Source organism: Martes martes, assembly GCF_963455335.1.
Source record: "Martes martes genome assembly, chromosome: 1".
Classification (NCBI taxonomy): Eukaryota; Metazoa; Chordata; class Mammalia; order Carnivora; family Mustelidae; genus Martes; species Martes martes.
In genome coordinates, this window is record NC_137888.1 from 4,217,594 (window position 1) to 4,232,047 (window position 14,454).

The following is a 14,454-nucleotide window of genomic DNA, read 5'->3' on the forward strand; positions in this document are numbered from 1 at the left end:
GGTAGTAAGAGGAGGTGCCCCGCAGAAGGAGAGCACCACATGCCCACCTCATCACCGAAGACTGAACACCCCCCAGGGAGGAAGCGTGTGGGTCGACAGCTCCGCAGATGAGCTCGGGCGTCTGTGCTGGAGTCTAGGGGTTTCTGCAAAGGCAAACACAGGGCCTGAAAGCGTGGGAGAAGTTCCTTCAAGTCCTCTGCTCGTCTCGTGTCTTCCTTCCCCCGAGTTGGTCAGAAGGATGGGCACTGAGCCATTTCCCGCTTTCCCTTCAGCCAGAGATTTGGAAATGCAAACAACTAAGCTAGTGGTGTGGGATCTGCTTTTCTCACCAGAACACCTTTTGTTCATTTTAAGGAAGAGTAAGTGTGTGAAAGAACGGCCCACTTGGTGACAGGACAGCACCTGTTACCCTTGCCTGTTGGAAGGAGGATTCTTTTCAGCAAGGGCAACGGCTGGAACCAGGCTGCCCGTAGCCCCAGCAAGGCACAGAGCCCTGAGCAGTCTCCACAGAGGTAGCTTTTAATCTTTATACCAACAAGACCACAGAAGCACTGAGTACAGAAGTGTAGGTTTCCTTCCCACTCTACCACGATGGACAAAGGCTTTCCTCTTCAGAAGAGGCTGGTGAAGACCGCCGAGTGATGTTCCCCTCCGAGAAGGTTCTGGCTCTCACTCAGAGCACAGAGAGGCTCAGACAAGGGCTCTGTTTCCGTGTCAGAAGCAGGCAGGATGGTGAGATCGTCAGGCCCCGGGCTGGTTCTCTTGCCACCATATTGCAAACCTCTTGTACTCTTGGACCCAGGTGCAAAATACCCTTAAATGTGATTAATATGAAAAGCTTCCCATCAGCTAAGAGCAGTTACGAACCATGAGAACTCACAGCTCCAGAGACGGAGGAAGAGGAGAACCAGCCAAAAGCTTGCCCCCTCTTTTTTTTTTTTTTTTTTTCTTTTTTGGTGGCACACCTAGACAGTCTGGCATAACCAGTCCCATAAAGCCTGAAGCCCAATTCACTCCGTTTTGGTTTAGAATGAGGTGGTTTTATTACAATTTTTCTTGGAAGTGAGGGAGAAGAAGGAAGCTTTAAGATCAAGAATCAGAATACAGTGAATCTGGAAGGCATCTGGGAGCAGAACAGATTTGAGACTAGTGGACCCAGGAAGACACCCTGCCTCATGACCTCGCCTGTTCCACGGGTAACGGAATTCTCTTCGCCGAAAGTTCAAGGTCGCTCAAGCTCGGGTTCTGCTCGCTCTTCATTTCCAGCGATGCCGGACGAGCGAGGACTCGTCATTGACCACCTCGGGGTCGCGGGGCAGGTGCCGACACCGAAAGGGAAGCAGCAGCAGGACGATGAGGGTGAGAAGGATGATTCCACACACACTCATGAGCGCGTAGGACACGATCCACAGGATGGGTTCATTCAGAGGCAGGGCGGGGACACAGTTGCTGGCTATGTCGTCTGTCGAGAAAGGCCCAGAGATTTCAGACACCGGAGCACCTGCAATTTCTGAGGAGACAGAAAGGGGAGAACCCACAGCTATGAGGTGAGGAGTCCCTCTGCACCCTTTGGCAAAAGAGAGAAACGCTTGCTTTAGGAAACGTGCTGCGTAAATCCCGGGACATCCCCGCCGTCGTCAACCTGACTTCACGTGCTGCGCTTTGGTGACTATCGAACTCTCAGCCTGACCCACACTCTGAAGGGGCACCAGGACTACCCGATCAGACCAGGAGACTCTCCCCCCTCCCCCACACCGGTCCCCCATCCCACCAACAGTGTAGGGAGAACCTGGAATCAGGAGGGGTATGTGAGGATGATGTGGAATTCCTGGCCGCCCGGGATCAAAGGGACACACAGCTACAATTCGCCAGACGACCGGTGCTCGCAGGCCCTGGGGAAATAGCGTTCTCAGGGAAGGAGGTGAGAAGATTTCTTAAGGCAGGTTTGGGGACTGCCAGTCTTCATTTCTCTCCATCACGTATCTCTCTTCTCAGAAGTACAGACTTTACCTGGCATTTTACGTTTCACGTGCAAAAAGAAAAAGGCATCGTCCCAGCCTCACCCATGTTTAATCACCATAATGAACATTTAGGCATGAAAAAGCAATTGCTACACATTTCCTATCTCTGTCACTAAAGCCTCAAGACCCTAATGCCTGCCAAATAACACCCTTTTTCTTTCTTTCTTTCTTTCTTTCTTTCTTTCTTTCTTTCTTTCTTTCTTTCTTTCTTTTCTTTCTTTCTTTCTTTCTTTCTTTCTTTTTTTTTTTTACTTTAGAAAGAGTCAAAATAACAATGGAACAATGGTCTTAACAGAATGGGTTAAAATGAGGGGAAGACACAGACTGGGCGAGACCATTTTCTTGCTAATGTGGATTCTGTTTGCTTGGATTTGGGGCTCTTCTGCGTGAGCTGGACGAGTGCGGCAACGCACCAGGGCCTGCCTGTACCCAGGGACAGGGGAGGATGGTCTTGTGTCCATCGGGAGCCCAGATGCCCAGGGCCGAAGCCACCACTTAAAACACACACTCACTGGCCATTTATATAATGTCTGTCACAATTTCTTTTTCTCCTGATTTGCAGGGATCCTTTACGTGGTAGAACCTGAAGTGGCAAATGCCCTTCCACAGTAGGTCATCTGTCTTGTTAAAAACCCACCTGCTCTGTGGATAGAGAAGCTTTAAGGCATACACTAACGCGGGGGAGGCGTGCTCAGTGCAAAGACCCTGAAACCGCCGAGCAACAGGCCGGGAGCATCACTGGAAACCATTTCTTCTTCCAGACCAGATGGAGGAAGAGCGGCCAGATTCACCCCCGACCCGAGACAACTAAAATACTGGGCAAAACACACGAAGAAACAAAGTCTCTTAAGATACTGCCAACAGAGCAAGGAGCATGAAGTCCTGCGAGAGGGGAGGGCAGATGAAGGGAGCCCACAGTTGCCTTGAGAACATTTCTGGGTTTGGCACAGGGAGGGGGACATGGGCAGAGGTGGGCAGCCTCCTGGGCCGGAGGGGCAGGGCAAGGCTGGGAGGGCAGGGTTGGGAGGCAGGGCAGGGCTTGTGGGGGGCAGGGCTGAGGCTGGGGACAGGGCTGGGGGACAGTACTGGGGGTGCGGCTAGGGCTGGTGGGCAAGGCTGCAGACAGGGCTGGGGGGCAGGCCTACAGAGAACAAGGCTGGGAGACAGGGTAAGGCCGGAGGGTAGGGCTAGGCCTGGGGGGCAAGGCTGGGAGAGTGGGCTGGGGGCTCCTGGAGTTTGAAGGCACAATGTAGGCAGAAATTCCACGCATGCCAAGGGCAAGGCTGAGTGCTGACCACAAATGAACGAAGGCTGGTCAAAGGGCCACTGGAAAAGATTAGAAAGAACAGAGCTTGGAGCTCCCGGGCTGAGAAGAGTACCCACGGCCGACTCCTTCCTGTTTACTCTGCTTCCCCGAGTGGAAAAAAGAAAAAACAAAAACAAAAACACTGAAGCAGGAATTCACAGGGCATCTGTTCGAGTCTTAAGGGTCTCTCCTCCGTCCCGGTGGGGCCGGGAGGGAAGGAACCGCACACGGCACACTGGTCTGATCTCATCTAAAGCTTCCGAGCAAGACAGGCAGGACTCGAAGTAACTTAAATGTGACCCAGGACACAGCTCAAGAGCACCAGCAAGAAGACGAACGTGTTCAGCACCCTTTTGGCTACCTGGACCCAATTTCAACATGCTGGGGTTTAAATTACCAACAGGCGATTCTCCCACACCAGCAGGGTGTGCAGGAATTCAACTCACTCCTGACACTATCTACCCCGAAACAGCATCAGATCCCACAGGTGAAGTCCTACCTGCCTGCCCCTCCCCCACTACTTCCGATGAGAGTTAAAAGCCCAGGGTGTTGTCACCTGTGCTTCTGACCCACCGTTTTCCACCAAAGATATCTCAAGAATTCTTTCTGGGTCATTGGCTCTGGACCTCATCCCACCAAACCGCACTCATACCTAAAACTTCCTCAGAGGTACCGACCACTTCTTGTATCTAAAACTTCATCAGAGGCACCGACCACTCCCTGACTTTGAGCTTGACTAATTTGCAGGAGTGGCTCAGGGAACCCAGAGAACTCACTAGATTACTGGTTTATTACACAAGCCTGTAACTCAGGAACAGCCAGATGGAGAGATGCCCAGGGTGAGGTCTGGGAAAGAGGGGGTGCTTCTGTGCCCTCGGGGGGCCCCCGTGTTCACAAGCCTGGAAACGTTCCAAACCCTCTCCTTTTGGGTTTTTATGGTGGTGTCATTGCACAGACAGGACAGATGAAATCACCGACCGCTGGAGGCTGCTTCAACCTCCAGCCACTCTCCCTCCCCCAGGTCAGGGGGCACAATGAAAGTTCCCCCAGGAGTCACTGGCCAGCCCCACCCTTGGAGGCTTTCCAAAGTCCTTATTAACATAACAAAAGACATCTTATCGCTTAGGAAATTCCTGGAGCTGGGTGCCAGAAATGGAGACAAATACCAAATACATATTTCTTGTAAATTGTAATGTCTCAAGCACCCGGGAAGGTGAAGTTCACAGTGTCTGGCGTCCAACAGAAAAATGCCCAAGTATGCAAAGAAGCAGGAAAACACAATTTGTAACTCACACAGAAGTAGAAAAACACAATTCACGCACAGCAAGGGGGGGGGGGGAAATTGATCATTTGCAGCTTGGAGAGAAATGACACAGATGGTAGTATTAGCAGACCGGCTATGAAGTAACAGTTACTGTGACTGCATTCCACTCGGGACGCCGGAGGGAACATCAGATGTGAGAAGCAGGGACACAGGAGCCATAATCAAGACCTAAGTCAAATTTCTAGAGATAAAAACTACAGGATGTGAGACAAGAAATACACTACATGGTATTAATAGAATATATAACTGCAGGAAAAAAAAAAAAAAACTAGTGAACTTGCAGACATAGCAGAAACTATCCAGGAAACACAGAACAAAATCCTGAAAACATAAAGGGAGAACGTCAGTAAACGATGGGACCACGTGAAGAAAACTCAGTATCCATGTAGTCAAGGAGCCCCCCCGAGAGAAGGGACGGGAGGCATAAAGCACCGGAAAAAATAATCACCAAATCCTTCCCAAACTCGAGGGCAACAGTGAGCTCACAGATCCCTGAGGCTCAAAGACCCCCAAGCCTAAGAACAATGAAGTAGCTTACACCAGTGAGCCGCTGAAAACCAGTGATAACGAGAGAGTCATGAAAGCACAGAGGATAAAAACAAAACAAAATATTCTGCAGAAAGGAACAAAAAGAATGACAGCTAATTTCATCTCAGAAATGACTGCGGAGTGCGAGAAAGGAAAACCTGGTCAACCCAGCATCCTGTACCAAGCAAGAGTGTCCTTCGGGGTGAAGATCAGGATGTTTTCAGACATACACAAGCTGGAAGAATTCCTCCCAAGAAGAGCCACACACACTAGAGTATTATCCAGCATTAGAGAAGGACATCCTGCCATGTGCAATGGACACAGACAAACCTGAAGGACACGGTGCCAAGTGAAATCAGCCAGACGGGGAAAGACAAACTCTGCAGGGTCTCACTTGTATGCAGAATCTCAGATAGCCCAGCTCAGCAGCAGAGAGTAGAACAGTGGGGGTGGATCGGAAGAGAGGAAGAGAGGAGGAGAGGAGAGAGGAGGAGAGGAGAGGAGAGGGAGGAGGAAGGCAAAAGGAAGAAGGGAAGGGAAAAAAAAAGACAGTGGTACCCACGTAAGCTGACAAATATTAGCTGGCGGTCATTATTTTATCATACTTACATACAGTAAAACCTCATGCTTAAATAAAAAACTTAACTTACATATTTTTATATGTAGTTAAAAAAAAAAACTTCACCTACATACCTTAAATGTATGTAGCTTTTGTGTGTCAATTAGACCTCAATGAAGCTGAAAAAAAGAAAGAAATCATCACAGTCCACTTGCACTAAAATTACACGAACAGACGACCTTCAATCAGATCGGTGCTGTCGACAGAAATCGGGACCCACACAGAGGAGAGGTGTGCAGCAGACGTGGTATCTACCTGGGCAATGATCACATCTGCACTTTTCATGTAAATACTTAGGAAGATAACTGGTTTAAGGCAAAAATGACACCGGTGTCATCGGTGGTTTAGAACACGTGTGTAAGTCACACGCATGCCAGCAAGATCACGAGAGGCGACGGAAAGGAGCGCACGGGCCCCGGAACTTCTCCTACTGTGGTCAGCGGTAGTGAGCATCCCTCAAAGGTGCACACTACAAATCCCCCAGCAGCCGCCACGTGGACACAGAGCTCTTGCTGAGATAAAGAGAAATAAAAATAACCCAAAAGAAGGCAGAAAAGGGGACAAGAAAAGAGACAAAGAGAAAACATGGGGCCACACGACAGGAGGAAGGACCGTCTTATCAATCATCACATTAAACAGCATCTACACGGTGGGGAGGGTCAGCAAACTTTTTCTGGAAAAGGATCAGAAAGTAATGTGTTAAGGCTTTGTGGGCCATGGAGGATTTCTGTCACATTCTTTTTTTTTTTTTTTTTTTTTTTTTTTAAAGATTTTATTTATTTATTCGACAGAGAGAAATCACAAGTAGGCAGAGAGGCAGGCAGAGAGAAAGAGGAGGAAGCAGGCTCCCCGCCGAGCAGAGAGCCCGACGCGGGGCTCAATCCCAGGACCCCGAGATCACGACCCGAGCCGAAGGCAGAGGCCCCAACCCACTGAGCCACCCAGGCGCCCCTTCTGTCACATTCTTTTCAGATTTTTTCACACCCCTTTAAAAATGTAAAACCATTTTTACAGGCCTTACCCCTCCCCCCCAAAAAAAGAAAAGACAGGCCAGATTTGGCCTGCAGGCTGTCATCTGCCAATCTCTGGTCTAAACACCCCGGAGAAAAAGCAGAGATGGTCGAATTAAGATAAAAAGCTACTGTTTGCTCCCCACGGGAAAGCCCCCTTAAAATGTAAATACTCCAATTCCTTAAAAGTCACAGGTTGGAAAAAGAGGTGTCGAGCGAATGCTAATCAAAAGTAATGCAGAGAGAGGAGCCTGGTGGCTCAGTCGGTTGGGCGTCTGCCTTCAGCTCAGATCAGGATCCTGAGGTCATGGGACCGAGCCCCATGTGGGGCTCCCTGCTCAGTGGGGAGCCTGCTTCTCCCTCTCCCTCTGCCCCTCCCCCTCATTCATACTCTCTCTCTCTCAAAATATATACATAAAATCTTAAAAAAAAAACCCAACTAGGGGCGCCTGGGTGGCTCAGTGGGTTAAAGCTGCTGCCTTCGGCTCAGGTCATAATCCCAGCGTCCTGGAATCGAGCCCCACATGGGGCTCTCTGCTCAGCAGGGAGCCTGCTTCCTCCCTTCCCTCTCTGCCTGCCTCTCTGCCTACTTGTGATCTGTCAAATAAATAAATAAAATCTTTAAAAAAAAAAAAAACAACTATACTTTGATTTAAAAAAAAGGAAGAAATACTTAGCATCAGGCGTTACAGCAAACAGGATTACCGGGGTGGTGACGGGCATTGCATAACCTAAAGGCTCAACGTGAACACAGGACAGACAACACTGAACATCTGTGCACCTCATAAGAGTTCTGAGAAGGAAGAAACAAGCAGGACGAAGCCGCAGAAGTTTATGAAAACCCACAAAGACAGAGACTTCAACAGCCCTATTCTCTGTGCAAGCAAGTGGGCAGGAATGAGGCGAGGGCAGAGCCCACCCGAACAGTGCCCCAACCAGTGTGACCTCATGGCCAAGCGCAGAACACCCCGCCCACATGGCCCAACATACATTGTTTTCAGGAGGATATTTACCAATATAGACCACATTCTGGGCCATAAGAACAAACAGCAAGAAATGTACAAGAATTCAGCTGATCCTCTGTTCTCTGACCGCAGTGGAATCCAGTTAGAAGTCAGGAACAGAGGGAGGGTCTGTGCTGTGGGCAAAGTCACCCGAGGGGACCAGGAGCTTTTCTGAGTCCCATTCATACATAAAAATTCAGCAACCTGGTCCCCCAGTAACACAGACTGTCCACTTTATACCAATTATATCTCAATGAAACTGTTTAAAATACAAGAGGGGGACGCCGGGGTGGCTCAGGCGTTAAGTGTCTACCTTTGGCTCAGGTCATGATCCCAGGGTCCTGGGATCGAAACCCCCATCAGGCTCCCTGCTCAGCGGGGAGCCTGCTTCTCCCTCTCCCACTCCCCCCGCTTGTTTTCCTTCTCTCCCTATGTTTCCGTCAAATAAATAAAATCTTAAAAAACAAATAACATAACTCCTGGAGGCTATTTTCTAGGAATGCCATTCACTGGATAATCTGTACACTTATTTACACATCCTACTAATTCTATGATCATGGAATAGACTCCAATTTTTTATACTGGAATTATTTATGGGGCCATCCTACACACGGGTTAAGAGCACAGACCCTGGGCTCAGGCTGCTGGGGTTCAAGTCCTCGTTCCCACTTTCTAAGCTGGTCATCTTGACCAACTGACTTAACTTCTTTGCCCCTCAGTTTGCACATCTGTAAAATGGGGAAGGTAAGGGCCGCTACAGTACATCAGTCTTGTTGAATGGATCACCAAGCCAACCAGCACAGTACCAGGGTGAGGTCCCTGCTTCCTCAGTAGGTCTTATTAATATACTGTTATCTTAAATCTCTTATCAATGTCTTGGGTTCCAATTTTAATTGCGTTGTCTCTGTCTTATCTCCCAGAAGATCAGAGCCAGGCTGATAATGAGCACCCAAGGAAGACACATTAATTTGCCAGCTATAAAAATTATCCTGGCTGGGTATTTTCTGCCATGGTATGAAAAATCAAGTGAACCATCTCCCCAGACCGACAATTTGGTACTAAGCTGCCTTCTGAGTCGCTGTGGTTCTGTGGTTCACGTGGTTCTGTGGTTCCGTGGTTCACATGGGGGAGTGTTCTGCAGTCTATGGGACCGGTGTTCTGGGCCTGGGGCTGTTTTGTTCTGCAACCACACGGAACCACTTAGTACCCCGAGTCCTCAATGTTCTTTTCTATCAAGGGAGAAATGAGGACTAATGATCCATGGCTCTGGGGGCTCTGCCTTTGGCATTTTTTTTTTTTTTTGGTAAAGATTTTATTTATTTATTTGACAGAGCAAGAGCACATAAGCAGGGGAGTCGCAGAGGGAGAGGGAGAAGTAGGCTCCCCACTGAGCAGGGAGCCCGAGGCAGGACTCGATCCCAGGACCCAGGGATCATGACCTGAGCGGGAGGCAGACGCTTCACCCACGAAGCCCCCCAGGCACCGACTGCTTCTTTTGATTGGATTCCAAGGAGATGGCAGAGGCTTATCTCTGCAGCTCTGCTCTTAGCAGCTAACTTGCCTATTTTTAAACACGAATATGTACCAGATGATCTACTTTGAACCTGCAGCAAGGGAAATTCGCAGAGAAGTGACTGCCACGATCCACGAGGAGTCTCAAGTTGTAAAAGCTTCAATCTACACAGCTCTTGGGTGCTAAATGTCTCGATCTATAAAAAGAGATGGGTGGTATTTCAGAAGCTTTGGATACATTAAGAGAGAGCTGTCACTCTTCGCACTCTATTATCTTCCCAGCTCGCGGATGCTTGGCCCGGGGCAGCACGGAGGCGGCCGAAGGGGCTCCAGCCTCTAACACCTGCTCCTGGCATGGGACATTCTCTACCCGCAGCTCCAGGTCAGCGAGCCCCCCAGCACCTGGGGGGCCACCAACCTTATTTACCAGGTTCTGATCTGAGACCGGAATAGTGACTCTTCGCAGGGGTTGGGGGTGAGGCGAGGAGACACAGGGCAGCATAAGAGAAGCATCTGTGCATCTTTTTCCAAAATAACCATCACCCTCCCGCCCACCATCATCCCCATACACCCTGGCTGGAAAAGGAGGGGAGGGTGCGGGCCACAGTGTATTCAGGACAGCTCCCTGGGGAAGAGCCTTTGAAGAGCTCCCACTCAGTACTCTCCTTCCCAGGGAGTCCCAGCCCTGATAGAAAAGCCTAATCCTCTAGCTAAGTGTTGTCTGACAAACACCAATTATTATGAAAAGCAAATAAAAGATACCAAGAGAAAAGGGAAGTTCCCAAAGGTCTGGGCTCCGCCAAGTGCTAGCTGGCAGTGAGGTAGAATTTCCTCCTACTGTAACACATAGAAAAGATGATAAACTTGTATTTTTAAATATGTAGATGAGCCTAGAAATAGGCCCTAGAACTGGGGATCCAACGCCCACGGAGGGACGGGCGGGAGGGGCTGGAGGGGGACGGGCAGAAGACTTGACCCCAGCACCACGGAGGTGGGTGACAGAGCCCGGTTCACTGGTGGAGGGCACCGGGAAAATTCTGCCAGCCAAGAAGCCTGACTCGGCCTGAAGTCGGAGGGGCGGAGAGCAAGGATGGCGAGAAAGACTCTTCCGGAGAAACAGTCTCCCGACCCCCACCTCAAGCAAGGCAGGCATCTAAATTTACACAGCTTGCTGTAAAAATCCCAAAAGTTCTCATTGCCTCACACTCAGCAGAAACAAATGCAAAGTTGCTTTAGAACAACATTTGTACAACCCAAGGTGCACTGAACTCTCTCCAAAGGAAGGGAAAAAAAGTATTCCTACTAAAGATAAGCTCACAACAAAAAGTTGCAAACCAAGTGAGAAGAAAATCCACTACCGGGAGAACAGTCCACAGCCCCAAACACTGAGAGATCAGCTTTCCATAAATGATAGGAAAACAGCACACAATGCTTGAGATTATGTAAGAGCTGTGTTTACAGCGATTAAAAATCTCACAAAAATACTAACAAGATTTTTTTATCAGGCTGATTTAGAAGTCCACAAGGGAAAATAAAATTAAGAACAACAGGGAAATTCTGAATAAAGAAGAAGAATGGACAGAAACTACCACTGTAGGATGTATCTGTTGAACAGGAAATCCAAAGATAAATATTTCCAAATATTTACTGGAATTGGGTATGTTGTAACTGTGGAATTTCAGATCAGTGAAGAAAATGTGGCTTATCTGAAAAATGTTATAGGAACAATGGGTTAGTCATCTTGGGGGGAAAAAAGGTTATCCATACAGACTACACCACGGTAAATCAAACATCAAAGTACTTGCACAAATCACAAAACAATTTCAGTAAAGGTCATTTAAAATGTGACTTCAAACCTAAAAGCCTTAAGACAAAAGACTGATATATTTAAAAACATAAAGGCACTTTCACAATAAAATTCATGATCAGCAAAGTAAGTTTTTAAATAATGTATAAATAAAACATGAATTATAGGTTTTTTCTCTAAATGGTTAATTACTCCATTACATGGAGGTTCTACAAATCAATATAAAAAACTAAAAACCCAGGGGCGCCTGGCTGGCTCAGTCAGTTAAGCCTCTGCCTTCAGCTCAGGTCATGATCCCAGAGTCCTGGGGTCAAGCCCTACATCAGGCTCCCTGCTCAGTGGAGAACTTGTTTCTCCCTCTCCCTCTGCCTGCCGCTCTGCCTACTTGTGTACTCCCTCTCTCTCTCTGTCAAATGAATAAATAAATTCTTTAAAAAAATTTTTTAAAAAGCCCTAAAAACCCAATAGAAAATAATAAGGTGAAGATATCATGAGCACATAGTTCGCAGAGAATGAAAAAAAAAAATACCCTTAGACACATGAAACTAACTCAACCTCACACATATAAGGTAATGAAGTTAAAACTACACAGATCATTGTTACCACCTATCAGGTTGGCAAAATTCCCCAAAGTGTTGAGAACACCTTGTTGGTGATGCTGACTGTGAATCTCAATCCAGAGAGATTCGCAGATCTTATCCACGATGCATAAATCCCCCAAAGGAATGGATCAGATATTAAGAATGTATACACATTTCTAGAGACCTGGTACAACCAGGTATAAAAGAGTACAGCCTCCTTGAAAGGCAAAGTGACATTACACATCCAGATTCCAAATGCTTGGGGGTGCCTGGTGGAGGGGGGAGGGGGCCCAATCATTAAGCAGTCAGTTAAGTGTCTGCCTTTGGCCAGGTCAGGATCCCGGGGTCCTGGAATCAAGTCCCACATCAGAGTCCCTGCTCAGCGAGGAGCCTGCTTCTCCCTCTGCCTCTGCCCTTCCTCCATGCTTGTGTGCTCACGCTCTCCAATAAATAAATAAATAAATAAATAAATAAATAAATTCTTTTTTTTTTTTTAATAAATAAATTCTTTAAAAAAATTCCATACACAATTAAACTATGATCCAAAAATTGGGGCAAAAGAAATGAAATTTGAAAGAGATCCTCAAGCACATCTTTCAGCGTAAGGAAAATTGCTGTGTCATCATTTGTTTACCCAGTCTCCTTCCTTACACTTTGGGCTGTTTTTAGTTTGATAAAAATGGTGGTTTTATGTAATGATGTAATTACTGAATGAAGTAGTACTTTACTTCATTTTATGAATAAAGCTGCTTCTGGTCAAGTCTTCGGGTGGACACACACATTCGTCTCCCCACTGCAGATACCTAAGAGGGAGGTTGCTGAGTCACAGACTAGGAATATGTTTAACATTAGTAGAAAATGTCAGTCTGTTTTCCCACTCAGACCAAACAATTTCAGCAAACTGAGAATCCCTTAACTGGGAATTCAAAGGGAAGTTCACAAACCTGCCCCATGCCTCACACTATGTGTCTGCTTTCATAGACAATCCCAGCAACACTGACAGCTATTTTTTTAAAAGGAGAATTCAGGGGCACCTAGGTGGCTCAGTGGGTTAAGCCTCTGCCTTCAGCTCAGGTCATGGTCTCAGGGTCCTGGAATCGAGCCCCGCATCGGGCTCTCTGCTCAGCAGGGAGCCTGCTTTCACCCTCTCTCTGCCTGCCTCTGCCTAATTGTGATCTCTCTCTGTGACAAATAAATAAATAAAATATTAAAAAAAATTAAAAGAGAATTCAGCGAGGTGGCTGGATAGAAGATTAATATACAAAAAGCCCCTGCATGCCTATATACCAAACAATCAAAACGCAATTTAAAACAATCTCACTTAAAATCTCAGTAACATTAAGAGCTAACAGGTATCTAAGAGGAAGTATATATGTAAGACCCTCTTGGAGAAAACCACAAAGCAGCTGCAGGACAGAAAAGACCCAAACAAATGAGAATTCATACATTCAAGGGGGAAAGACTTGTATAATAAAGACTTGATTTCTTTTCAAGTTAATCTGCAAATCCAGTATAGTTGCAATCAAAACCCCGTTAGAGTTCTGAGATTTTTTTTTTTTTTTCTAAAGATTTTATTTATTTATTTGACAGATGGAGATCACAGAGAGGCAGGCAGAGAGAGGAGGAAGCAGCTCCCCGCTGAGCAAAGAGCCCGATGCGGGGCTCCATCCCAGGACCCTGGCATCATGACCTGAGCCGAAGGCAGAGGCTTTAACCCACCGAGCCATCCAGGCACCCCGAGTTCTGAGATCTTGACAAGTTGAATAGAAGGACAAAAGTAGCCAAGAGCATTTGAAGGAGAATAAGGAGAAGAGCGGAGGCCTTGCTGGGTACTAAGTCTTATGGTAACTACATTAAACCCCTAACAGACATTAAACCCTGGATAATAAGTCTTATTGTAACTGCAGACATTAAACCGTGTGTCATAGCACAGTGACAGCAACTACACTGGTGGGATAGAAGAGAACGCTCAGAAGTAACCGATCCAGACACATACTGTGGTATATGACAAAGAGGTTATTACAATTTAGTAGGTATCTTTTTTTTTAAAGATTTTAAAAATGTATTTGACATAGACAGAGGGTCTACAAGCAAGGGGAGTAGCAGGCAGAGGGAGAAGCAGGCTCCCCACTGAGCAGGCAGCCCAATGTGGAACTTGATCCCAGGACGCTGAGATCATGACATGAACCAAAGGCAGATGCTTAATCGACTGAACCACCCAGGCACCCCAAATTTAGTAGGTATCTTGCAAAATTAATTTAACCTGAATCTAACCAAGCTTCTAGACCTATGTTCAAGTTTACAGAAATGTAAGGTTAAATGAACATGTTAAATGTTACTATTAGGAAAAATCCAGACCAATCTGAATATGACATATTCTATAAAACAAATGGCCATCAAAAGAAAAAAAATAACAAAAAAAAATCATAGCCAAGGATACCATTTTTTAAAAATTAATATTCTTTTTTTTTTAGATTTTATTTATTTATTTGACAGACAGAGATCACAAGTAGGCAGAGAGGCAGGCAGAGAGAGAGGAAGGGAAGCAGGCTCCCCACTGAGCAGAGAGCCCGATGAGGGGTTTAATCCCAGGACCCTGGGATCATGACCTGGGCTGAAGGCAGAGGCTTTAACCCACTGAGCCACCCAGGAGCCCCAAGGATACCATTTTTGAGGTAACTGAGAAAATCTGAATACAGCCTAAATATTACATAATACAATGTAAATACTGTTAAATTTGGG

The 14,454-nt window shown here is 46.9% G+C and overlaps 1 protein-coding gene across 1 annotated transcript in view; it reads right to left on the reverse strand.

The window, feature by feature from the left end:
* Positions 1–955: 955 nt before the first annotated feature.
* Positions 956–14,454, reverse strand: part of BACE2 (beta-secretase 2) — an 80,336-nt gene continuing 66,837 nt past the window's right edge. The window contains exon 9 of the mRNA XM_080828265.1: positions 956–1,510. Coding sequence (XP_080684391.1) covers positions 1,257–1,510 — 254 coding nt within the window. The 3' untranslated portion in view covers positions 956–1,256. The remainder of the gene's footprint in view (positions 1,511–14,454) is intronic.